The sequence below is a fragment of the Tachypleus tridentatus genome, chromosome 1 (assembly GCF_004210375.1).
Source record: "Tachypleus tridentatus isolate NWPU-2018 chromosome 1, ASM421037v1, whole genome shotgun sequence".
NCBI lineage: Eukaryota > Metazoa > Arthropoda > Merostomata > Xiphosura > Limulidae > Tachypleus > Tachypleus tridentatus.
In genome coordinates this window covers 171,172,286-171,185,937 of record NC_134825.1, presented here as the reverse complement: position 1 = coordinate 171,185,937, position 13,652 = coordinate 171,172,286, and the positions used below count along the sequence as shown (strand labels likewise).

General features: G+C 34.3%; 1 protein-coding gene across 4 annotated transcripts in view; it reads left to right on the top strand.

Annotated features, from left to right (window-relative positions):
- The first annotated feature begins 1,508 nt into the window (after positions 1–1,508).
- Positions 1,509–13,652, top strand: part of LOC143230253 (pikachurin-like) — a 225,131-nt gene continuing 212,987 nt past the window's right edge. For all 4 annotated transcript variants that reach the window (XM_076463502.1, XM_076463482.1, XM_076463492.1 and 1 more), the window contains exon 1: positions 1,509–1,805. In XM_076463502.1, coding sequence (XP_076319617.1) covers positions 1,697–1,805 — 109 coding nt within the window. In that variant the 5' untranslated portion in view covers positions 1,509–1,696. The remainder of the gene's footprint in view (positions 1,806–13,652) is intronic.

The window sequence follows — 13,652 nt, the reverse complement described above, 5'->3', positions numbered from 1 at the left end:
AAAAATTCAGAGTTCAATTTCCTGCGGTGAACAGAATACAGCTTTACACTAAGAAAACAGCAAACTTGAGCCATTTTTATGGCAAACTCTACGTGTTCGCTTACATGAAAAGAATTAGGTTATCTACCATGCAGAGGCCTAATATAAACGTGAATATTTCCAGGGTATAAAATATTAGAAAACAACAGTCTTCATTGCTATTTAAACTCTGTCATTCACAGTTGTATTATTTAACTCTCTTCTCTGGAGATTTTAATATTGGGTCAATGCGAAATGCAGTTATAATTATTTTTATTTTTGTCACCGTTACTGAGGCCCCCTATCTGCCTTCCACCTTAATCGTGAAATTAATTACTTGTTTTTCTATCGTTCATTACTGGTTAGAGTTCACATCCTCCGTCGTAATTACATTTTTGTTTATTACTACAATCAGTATAAAGAACTAATCACCCAAAATATATTAAAGTAACTTATTACCTCTTTTATATGTAGAATACTCAGGGTGTAGAAACAGTAGTCTGTGCAATTTATTATTTCTTTATTTTTCGGTGACTCATGTGTAACTAGATTTACTTCGACACGTTCCTCAAAAGTCTTTTATTTCAAGATTAAAGAAAACCAAATTAACAGTTACAAATGTTTGTATTTCTTTCTTTTTTTAATTGTTTATATCATACTGTCATGTAACCTACGCGGTGCGTAATATTTCTCGTGATGAGGCACGCGCACGTTTTACTGACGTCACGACAGTATAAATTCCAACTTTAAGCGTCTATTATGTGACGCCATTTTAGTGTCTTCTGACTGACAGACAGACAGACATTGTGAGAAATAGAAACAGGTAACTCTTTCAGACGGCCTTTGCTTTCCTTCCAGGGATCTTACTATCACTGTGATCAGTTAAGAAATACATAAAGATTTTATGAGTAAATAGTTTGTGGAAAATGAGGCCTTTTCGGTAATATTTGAGGGTGAAGGATTGGTTGGTTTATTTGGAAAAGCTGTCCCTAATTTAGCAGTGTAAGACTAGAGAAAGGTCATCACCATCCACCGCCAACTCTTGGGCTACTCTTTTACTAACGAATAGTGGGATTGACCGTCACATTATAACGCCCCCACGGCTGAGATGGCGAGGATATGAGGGGGATTTGAACCCGCGATCCTCAGATTACAAGTCAAGTGCCTTAACCATGCCAGGCCGTGCGTGAAGGAAACTAACATTTAAGTATAACTGTGAGTTAAACTACCTAATTGTTCTTCAGATTATGAGATCATCCAATAAAATGGCTTGCCGAAAAATAAACCAGACCCTCGATTACTGGTTAAAACTTTTTAAGAGTTTTCAAAATATTGAACGGTGCTCTCCCCCTTAAGAGAAAATAGGCACATCCGTGGCTTTCTTCATGCGCCTAGAAACGCGCTCATATAATTTGTTATGCTGCCTGTAGTGCCACCTATCAACTGAAAACGTCCGACGATATTTAAAGTAATTTAAAAGGTGGGCTCGAGAATCGTTGGATGCGCTCTTCGCCTGGCATGAAGTGCAGTGCTCGTTTAGTCGCAATGCTAGCATAATTAGGCACACTGTGAAGTACAGTGAGAAGTGAAATAAATATTTCATAATTCAAAAACTGACGACAAAGTTCGAGAAGGACTGGGAACGGTTATCGACCTGAACTCTGTATAAACGAACAACATGGCATCCATATCACTATTCAAACATTATATGTATAACCTGTTCATATTAGCTATAGTCTGTCTGGATCCTGAGAAAACGGCTGTAAGTTTCGAAGCTGCGTTTCAAGGTATGTCTTAATTATCTCATGCCAAAATGTTTGAATAACACAACTGAAATAACCTAACGAAACGTGCAATTCATTACTTAAAATGAAGCATTATTCGGGTTATTGTGACAATTCTAAATAACAATTGTAATGTGAATTAGTTTGTGACTTGAGAATTTCAACAAAGGGTATGTGTCCAGGATATTTGGTCCTCGTAATTGGAGATGCTCATATCAAAGATATCATAGGCTATCTGCATTCTGTTCATTTCGGGGAATTGAGTCCTAGATTTTGGTTCTGTAAATCCATAAACTTACCGCTGACCCACTTTGGGACGCATATCCAAGAAATTCTGGCCGTTACACAAAAGAACGTGTAAAAGACAATATAACAATTTTACAAATTTAAAATTTTGGTCTTTTGAAAACTCACACAAAAATAAGTCGAAAATCGTGGGAATATTGAGATTAATAGAAAATAAATCATTGATTTTGTACTTGAAATCAATCAGAATATCTCAGTGAGAAGAATTTTAACTTAAGTTATTCAAGACCTAAAACAGTGCAATCATGTTTTCATTTCGCTATCTCCCAGTGGCTCAAACGGTACGTGTGAAGGCTTATAACTTTAAAAAATCGAGTTTTGATACTTGAAGTGAACTAGACAAAAATATTCCGTTGTTGTAGCTCTGTGTTTAATGACAAACAAACCCTTTAATAAAATGAGGTTATTTTATCTGAAGAGTTATGCTCGGTGTATTTAGAACAACCACAAAAGTTAAACACCTATCCTCTGTTGGTACAGCGGTAAGTTTTCGGATTTACAACGCTAAAATCAGAGGTTCGATTCCCCTCGGTGGACATAGCTCAAGGTGGCTTTGATATAAGAAAACACGCAGGCAGTAAACACCAATTTGATTATTTGGTATCTAGAGATAGGTGTATTAAGATAAAAAAACTTGAGATGTCCATATGACGTATAATTGATATCGAGATGAGAAAGATATGTCAATATTGGTATTAAGTGGTATATAGAAGCATGAGGATTAAGAAAAAAAAAAGCTTAATAACCGATATGAATATGTCCACATGGCATAGTCTGGTGATCATATAATACTTACTTATGACTACAATGTTTCTCTTGTGAACTTTGGCGTTTCAGTCGCCAGATAATTCTGTTTCTTCCATAGTTATTGTGAAGAGAAAATCCCAGAGGACTCAGTAAAGCCTCTTTTATCTACTGGTTCTTCGTTTACAATTACTTAATAATAGGAAGTCTGTTTATTTTACCCAAGAGAAGTGAGGGGTCCCTCTTCCTTACCATTTATAAAGAAAACTAAAAACATGCTTCTTATTAGAGCAGGACTGACCGACAATGTTCATATTGATTTTCTTTCTATTCGCCAAACGATTTGACGCGCCCAAGGCAGAAAACTACGAACTAGAAAGACAGTGACAAAATGACCAAACAACGTACTGTTTATTATTGTTTAGGCCTTTATTACAAACATGGCTCATTACGAAAGTTGAACTAACAACCAGTCCTTTAGAGCATGTGACTGCGGGTTCACGTGAAATCACCATATCCACGTTTTCAGGGAAACGATGATCGCGCATATAGATATGTGTGTACATATTTCAGTGTGAAAGTATGTTTACTTCCATGTGTGTAATTAAACATACACTTAGAATACAGAGTCTAAAAGTATCTTTAGCTACGATTTTTATCTAAACGAGAATATAAGGCTTAGGTCGTGGTTTTGTGTAGATTTTGTGTGGTTTTAATATACTTGATTCGCCATTTTCACTTTCCTAAAATGCAATTATAGTCACATCTGTTAGGCAAACTGGCGCGTATCTGTTTTATGAAGGATTCTCTCCTTATGCATATGTTATTTTACAGTTGGAAATTAAATGTCCCGGTTTTAAAGTTTGTAATTTCTAGAAAATGGTAGATAAATAGTAATACAAGTAATTCAGTAACCTGAGAACATTCTGAAAGAAGGCCTTCCTTTTTCAGGGGTGAACATCCTGAAGAAGGAAAGTATTCTAAAGCCAGGCCTATCTTTATTAGGGGTGAGCATCTTGAAGAAAGAAAGCATTCTAAAGTACGTGGGGTGTTTTCTTATAGCAAAGCCACATCAGGCTATCTGCTGAGTCCACCGAGGGTAATCGAACTCCTGATTTTAGCGTTGTAAATCCGTATACTTACCGCTGTATCAGCGGGGGACATTTAAAGGCCTTTATTTATCAGAGATGAGCATCTTGAAGAAGGAAAGTATGCTAAAGCAAAGCCTTTCTTTATCAAACGTGAACATCCTGAAAAATAAGGATTCTAAAGAAAGGCTTCTCTTTATCTGGGGTGAACATTCTGAAGAAGGAAAGTATTCTAAAGCAAGGCCTTTATAGTTGGGGCGGACATCCCAAAGAATAAAACCATTCTAAGGGAAGGCCTTTCCTTTAAGTGAAATGAGAAATTTAAAGAAGACGTTTTAATCTCGACATCAGTGAGGTTTCTTTGTTTTTGTATTTTGAATTGTCTTGCTTTCTTTGTTTAGATAGTATTCGAAGACGTAGATCTGTTCAACGTTATTTTATGAAAGTAAAAGCAGCTAAGAGACAAACTGGATATAAAATAATGTATGCGTTTTAGTGTTCAAATTCAAGATTTATACTTCCTATAAAGTATGAAAACAAAAGTTTCTTAGTGTCGACGTTTGGACACGAGAAGTAATGTATTACCGTACTGGGGTTTTAAAAAGGTCTCACGATGCATCGGTTTGGCATCCGTTTTCCCGTAGTGCTTGAAACTAATTTCCAAAGACAAGTGTTTTAAACCATTTTTTTGCCACCAGGTGTAAAGACGAAGATTTAGATTTTTGTTTGTAATTAAGCACAAAGTTACACATTGGGCTATCTGTTGCTCTGCCAACCACGAGTATCGAAACCCAGATTCCAGCGTTCTAAGTCCGCAGACATACCGCTGTGCCATTGGGGTACCAAAGACTGGGTTTGTTTGTTTGTTTTTGAATTTCGCACAAAGCTACTCGAGGGCTATCTGTGCTAGCCGTCCCTCACTTAGCAGTGTAAGAGTAGAGGGAAGGCAGCTAGTCATCACCACCCACCGCCAACTCTTGGGCTACTCTTTTACCAACGAATAGTGGGATTGACCATCACATTTAACGCCCCCACGGCTGAAAGGGCGAGCATGTTTGGTGCGACGGGAATGCGAACCCGCGACCCTCAGATTTCGAGATCGCAAGCCTTAACACGCTCGGCCATGCCGGGCCACCAAAGACTGGGATATCCGAGTTATGTTGTATAAATAATGTTTACTAAACTCCAGCAATAAAAGAAACCGGATCTCCTAAAATTAATGATCCAGTTCAAAATTAAAAACAAACCATTCCTACAACTACAGGAAACCTATAATCCGACGTTTCGCACACGAATAAAAGATCCGCATTGGCAATATGTCTATCTAATGACATATTTTGATTAGATTAAATAATTTAGATATCAGCGTGACATCCGTAAGTGTTCTGTGAAGCGATTAATGATCGATTAATTTAGTGCAATCAATAGGAACAATAATTTCGTGACGCTCATCTTCATGGAGCCATCACTATTATATTAAAAACATTTATCTCAGGTGCTCCTAAAACCCATTTTCTCCTACGTGAACATTATGCCGAGTGTATTTCAGTTTCCGAGAAAGAAACATAATATTGAACACGCGTGCGGCACGCCCCAGTGTGCCATCTTTGACAACAGCCAGCAACGTTAATATGGAAATATGTTTTAAAAGGATAAGCCTACTAACTACAGGAGATGCGGCGAATTTCTCTGAAATTGTTTCTAAACTGACAAAACGAAAGCTCGAAAGTAGGACTTGAAAAATTCGATTTTTCAACTCGCTGGCTTGCTTTATTTTGTTCGAGTAGCTGCGTAATCCTAGCAATTAGGTTTTAGTTTTACGTACATTAAAACTTCAACTTTCAGAAATTCGGAAAACAACCCAGACGCAATTGTAAAAAATAATAACTTCACTCCATTTGTTAGATGTCTATATTTCTTTAGCTATTAAATTATGCCGGAAAAAGTATATTTAAATGACACTAATGAACTAATGTTAAGTGTCTGTAGCTCGTTAATTCACCGTATGGTTGTGTGTTTGTGTAGGATAAAGAATATTTCTCGTTTTTTAGTGTCATTAAACTTTCCGGCCATTTCAAGTGAAGCGTATTCATTGAAGTCGAGGAAATTAATATTAAATAGTGTAGCATTTGGCGTCAACAAACTATATTATGTTCAGACAAATTAGGCATTTAGAAGCGGATCCGAAATAACAGTTTCCTCTCTTATCTTTACGGCTTTGTTTTAGGCTGCGAAATGTTGTTTTAAGTCATAAAATTTAACCGCCCTAGTGGCCATTCGAAGGAATTTCGTATATATTTTGGCGCCTGTGATGTAATAATTTATTTGACTGTAGAATGAGCACAAGTTGTGGCTGGTCACATAAAGATTAAGAATTGAAATAGTGATTCATAAGCTATCGATGTTTTTACTTCATTTTTCTTTTCTTTTTTGACGGATTAGAAAAAATACGAAAAAGGCTTCGTAACTTTACATATATGAGAAATACAGTTTTATTTTGCATAAAATAAATAACTGACGCTTGTTTTTCAACATGTTATCTGAATGCGGATGATATTCTATGGATTAAATCGAAAATTGTAGCTGTGGCCGAAATAGCACGTGCAGTGTGGTGGCCGGAATGGCACGTGCAGTGTGAATAACTTTAGGAATAATTACCGACATTTATTACCTAAAACAATATGGTATTCATTGTTTTCAAATTGTGTTCCTACAATTCAATTTGAGCAAGAATGAAACACGGTCTCAGTTTTATATGGAACAGTTTAAAATCAATTTCTAACAACAGAAAGGGTTTTAGTTTCGGTTTTCAAATGCATAAGGAAGTGATTGACACAAAACATGTATGAACATACACGTGTTCAAATTAATCTATGGTAAATAGCTCAGCTCCTTAAACATTACCAAGGAAATGGAATATGTGATAAATTCTCCAGTGTGTTTTTATGATTAAGTAAACATATATCAAACTGAAGTTATAAAGAGTAATAGTGTGTTTGTAACTGAGGACAAATCTTCACAGTTGGTTGTCTGTGTTCTGCTCGCTAATTGTATTAAAAACTCGATTTCTAGTATTCTAAGTTTGAAGATATATCGTTGTACAAATCGGTGACAAATGAGAATAGAAAAAACATTCATGATTTTAATTGTAATTACAGGAATAGAAGAAAATAAGTTTGGAAGGTTTCATTGTGACGTCTTAACTTACACGTGTTATTGTAACATAATAACTTACACATATTGTGACGTCTTAACTTACACGTGTTATTGTAACATAATAACTTACACATATTGTGACGTCTTAACTTACACGTGTTATTGTAACATAATAACTTACACATATTGTGACGTCTTAACTTACACGTGTTATTGTAACATAATAACTTACACATATTGTGACGTCTTAACTTACACGTGTTATTGTAACATAATAACTTACACATATTGTGACGTCTTAACTTACACGTGTTATTGTAACATAATAACTTACACATATTGTGACGTCTTAACTTACACGTGTTATTGTAACATAATAACTTACACATATTGTGACGTCTTAACTTACACGTGTTATTGTAACATAATAACTTACACATATTGTGACGTCTTAACTTACACGTGTTATTGTAACATAATAACTTACACATATTGTGACGTCTTAACTTACACGTGTTATTGTAACATAATAACTTACACATATTGTGACGTCTTAACTTACACGTGTTATTGTAACATAATAACTTACACATATTGTGACGTCTTAACTTACACGTGTTATTGTAACATAATAACTTACACATATTGTGACGTCTTAACTTACACGTGTTATTGTAACATAATAACTTACACATATTGTGACGTCTTAACTTACACGTGTTATTGTAACATAATAACTTACACATATTGTGACGTCTTAACTTACACGTGTTATTGTAACATAATAACTTACACATATTGTGACGTCTTAACTTACACGTGTTATTGTAACATAATAACTTACACATATTGTGACGTCTTAACTTACACGTGTTATTGTAACATAATAACTTACACATATTGTGACGTCTTAACTTACACGTGTTATTGTAACATAATAACTTACACATATTGTGACGTCTTAACTTACACGTGTTATTGTAACATAATAACTTACACATATTGTGACGTCTTAACTTACACGTGTTATTGTAACATAATAACTTACACATATTGTGACGTCTTAACTTACACGTGTTATTGTAACATAATAACTTACACATATTGTGACGTCTTAACTTACACGTGTTATTGTAACATAATAACTTACACATATTGTGACGTCTTAACTTACACGTGTTATTGTAACATAATAACTTACACATATTGTGACGTCTTAACTTACACGTGTTATTGTAACATAATAACTTACAGATATCATTGTGACGTCTTAACTTACACGTGTTATTGTAACATAATAACTTACACATATTGTGACGTCTTAACTTACACGTGTTATTGTAACATAATAACTTACACATATTGTGACGTCTTAACTTACACGTGTTATTGTAACATAATAACTTACACATATTGTGACGTCTTAACTTACACGTGTTATTGTAACATAATAACTTACACATATTGTGACGTCTTAACTTACACGTGTTATTGTAACATAATAACTTACACATATTGTGACGTCTTAACTTACACGTGTTATTGTAACATAATAACTTACACATATTGTGACGTCTTAACTTACACGTGTTATTGTAACATAATAACTTACACATATTGTGACGTCTTAACTTACACGTGTTATTGTAACATAATAACTTACACATATTGTGACGTCTTAACTTACACGTGTTATTGTAACATAATAACTTACACATATTGTGACGTCTTAACTTACACGTGTTATTGTAACATAATAACTTACACATATTGTGACGTCTTAACTTACACGTGTTATTGTAACATAATAACTTACACATATTGTGACGTCTTAACTTACACGTGTTATTGTAACATAATAACTTACACATATTGTGACGTCTTAACTTACACGTGTTATTGTAACATAATAACTTACACATATTGTGACGTCTTAACTTACACGTGTTATTGTAACATAATAACTTACACATATTGTGACGTCTTAACTTACACGTGTTATTGTAACATAATAACTTACACATATTGTGACGTCTTAACTTACACGTGTTATTGTAACATAATAACTTACACATATTGTGACGTCTTAACTTACACGTGTTATTGTAACATAATAACTTACACATATTGTGACGTCTTAACTTACACGTGTTATTGTAACATAATAACTTACACATATTGTGACGTCTTAACTTACACGTGTTATTGTAACATAATAACTTACACATATTGTGACGTCTTAACTTACACGTGTTATTGTAACATAATAACTTACACATATTGTGACGTCTTAACTTACACGTGTTATTGTAACATAATAACTTACACATATTGTGACGTCTTAACTTACACGTGTTATTGTAACATAATAACTTACGGATATCATTGTGACGTCTTAACTTACACGTGTTATTGTAACATAATAACTTACGGATATCATTGTGACGTCATAACTTACACGTGTTATTGTAACATAATAACTTACGGATATCATTGTGACGTCTTAACTTACACGTATTATTGTAACATAATAACTTACGGATATCATTGTGACGTCTTAACTAACACATATTGTAACGTAATAACTTGCACACATCATTGTGAGGTCTTAACTTACACTGTATCATTGTGACGTCTTACATGTATTATTGCAACATAATAACTTACAGATATCATTGTAACGTAATAACTTACACACATCATTGTGAAATCTTAAGTTACCCATTATTGTAACGTAACGTCTTAACTTACACGTATTTTTGGGACGTCTAAGTTGAATATTATTATTCATGGATGCGTAATATTCTAAGGTTTATTGTAATGTTTCAACTTAATGCATCAGGTAACTACGTTAGGAACTTTCGTGATTGTTAAACACGTACCTTTGTTAAAGATTTCTGTAAATGGACAACAATGAAAAATAATAAAGCATATCCAGCACAATAAAAATTTCAATCGTGAACGATAAAAGATTGTAATAAGACTGGGAGACACAGTTATAACTCTTATTAGAATATAAGTAATTTTCACCTAAGACAGTTTTATTTTGCTCACAGGGTGGTTGGCCTTCTGATTGTCTTCGTATGTTGTGGAGGCAGTAGATTAATACAAGTTTAAGAAAAAGCATAATAGCACATAAATAACAAAAGTTAAAACTTAATAGTTTTAGTTTAGTTTAGATGACGGGACAGCCGAAATGGATCAATATGTTCCATGTTGTCTCAAAACATTTTGTGTTATAATAAAGATTTAAGGAGGTTTTATTTTATAATTTTCGAGTAGTTACTACTTTAATCAGTAACATTTAATCATAACGCTACCGAGATTAGTAAAACTACTGGGTATGTTAACCCTGAACCTATGTTTGTTCTATTTTAATTCTCACAATGACTGGGTATGTTAACCCTGAACCTATGTTTGTTCTATTTTAATTCTCATAATTTCCTGGTGATTCATGACGTTAACAGTTAACAAATATAAAAAAAAAACAGCAGCAAACAAACTTGATCTGAGTTAGGATAGTATTTTTAATTGCCTGTGAAAATATATGATATGGTTCTTTAAGACCCACAATAAATGATCCACGTCTCATCTATTCCAATTATGGAAACCAATCAGATTTTAACATCAGTGAAACTTCGCGGTGTGATACTTTCGCTTCAAAAACTGTTAGGTAAGTTGTTTGATGAGTATACCGTAGATACATATTCTTTTCCACAAACGTAAAATTGAAAATACAGTCTGTGACGTTGAGGTCTAATGCGTTCTTTGATTCGTTGCGCACCTTCTACTGTGTTCTGGGGTTTTGTCTGTTTCAGTTTCGTCAACACATCGAAGAAATACAGTCAAATCTCTAATAACACTGATCGGTAGATAATATTCAGGAAGTGGGTTTTGAGCTCTTTTTAACTCCCTACACAGTAACCTAAATGTATTTGGCCTCTAAGCTAGAGATTATATTTTTAGTTTTTGTTTGTTTGTTTGTTTTTGAATTTCGCACAAAGCTACTCGAGGGCTATCTGTACTAGCTGTCCCTAATTTAGCAGTGGAAGACTAGAGGGAAGGCAGCTAGTCATCACCACCCACCGCCAACTCTTGGGCTACTCTTTTACCAACGAATAGTGGGATTGACCGTCACATTATAACGCACCCACGGCTGAAAGGTGAGCATTTTGGCGCGACGGGTATGCGAACCCGCGACCCTCAGATTACAAGTCGCACGCATTAACACACTTGGCCATGCCGGGCCTTTTTTAGTTTTACATCTGGTGAAAATAAATTTATATATAATATAATTAATCATTAAATACTTAGTTCGCTATTTAATATCGAAAATAATTTAAGTTAAATTCATAACATGATTTACACACGCTTAAATTAACATAGGCTATTACATGGGAAATTAAAGATGACATTAAAAAACCGTCAACTTTCGGTAATATATATATATAACTTTCTTTCTGACAAATCATGATGTTATACTATTTTTAATAAACGAAATCTCAATTTTGAAAATAAGAAATAACTTATTTCTAACTGTTTGTGTGTATCGATATTAATGGTGGTTCGCACCCTAATAAAGGGTTTGACATTTAAAAGAAACCATATGAGTCCAAATAGTATTAGTTTACAAAGAATCCACAACATCCTGCAAACATTTTAAAACCGATAGCTTCACTCTAACTGGCTAACAGTTGTAGTTCACATGCAAAACGAAAGAATATACGAGTTACAACTCGTTAGTTTTGCCCACTACATGAATAACTCAATTCTGTTTTATAAACAGAGTGAGTCCTTGCAGTGATAACAATTATCATGTTATTTCATTGAAAGGTTAATCTATTACAACAATCTTTATTCAGTGCAGTAATAATATAATAGCAGCGTAGTTCTTTATTTCAGGGATTATTTCATATTATCTGGCTCTTGTGGTCAGAACAAATTACCTTATTTCCTCCTTTAATGCTTTTATAAGATTGAACACTTGTACACTGTCGCAAACTGTTGTAGGCCTACATCACTAGTGAGTTTAACAATCTGGGACAAAAGTGAGATCACTTTTTACAAGCTAACTCAACACGTGCGGTAAGTCCAAATATTTTACTAAAACCACACTCACTGAATCAACTTCTATCTTGAAAAATAAATATGTTCTTCAAAAACTCTACACAGTATCTCGTATTTAAAAAGCTAAGACTTATTTTAGATATTTCTTTAGGTCTCGGAATCACTACATCAACTACTTGCAGCTCCCTTTAGTTAACAAAAAACAACAAAGTAAAACATTGCAAATGCAACTTACAACACCATTAATTCGTAAGAATGTTAAAAGCATGATTAACTACAATAATCGTACTAATTCATTGTTTCAACAATGTATCTCACTTCATGAAAAATTTAGTTCCCTAGGATGATATACTACACTCATTTCGTTTTTCACTGTACCAAACAAAACAATTTACTGTGCCAACATTCCTGCGACATAACACAAACCATTCCTAAAAATGTAATACACAGGTTGATTTATTGTTACAATCTTGTCGATATCTTGCATCAGAAATTCAACTCATTGCATCCATAACTGGATTCATTATTTAACGGCTTCAGAAATTACAGAGAGCAGTTTAATTATTCACACCGTGGTTGCCTGGACACCAAACTGTTTTATTTATTACGATGTTAAGTTTATGTCATAGCAATCCATTTACTCGATTGACTAGAATAGGTGCCATTAGGCACGAAGCCCACTGGCTGATGGGAAGCTATACGATGAAGGTTATGTTGTTTCTGTCAGTAGAATCGCATTGTTTTCTTGGAAGGCATGTAGAAGTCATAACGCATTATTTTCAATACGGAAGGTTCTCGGCCACATACCAGTAACTAACTATCATATACAATGCACTCCAGACAAAATAAGGCCTATTGGTCACGCGCCACCTGATCACCAGTACAAACTTAGGAGGATATAAACCACACAGAAACACTTTAGAGTTTCTGACGCTAAGGCAAGAACGACAATTATGAAAGACAGAGACGGGTTGGAGAAGGGTTGTAACCTCCGTACAAATCAACTCCTATCTTCAAATGATTCCAGTGATAATTTTTTTTTAAGCCAAGACATTACACAGGAATAACTATTGTAAAGTTTACAACATACAGTCACAACAGAAAGTGTTCGTACCCCTGCGTCCCGAGTGGTTTTTGCTTATAACTTAAAAAGTATCACAATTAGGCTAATAGACGTATGTTATATTATGAATATTATACTAACACACATCTACATACATTTTTATGTAAATTAAACGACAAATAAACTGTTTATAAAGAAATAACCAAAAATAAGAGGGGCAGAAAGTGTTCGTACAGTTCAGAACGTGTGAAAAAACTGATATTCCCATAAAACTTTTGTTTAGTTTGGTGAATAAACTACATTATACCATTCCATAACTAGACACTGGGTTCATAATTAATGGAATTTAGCCTGCAAAAGATGTACTTCCGGCAATTTAGCGCAGTCTCCGTCATGATCTCCTTGGTCATAATGGCGAACAGGAAA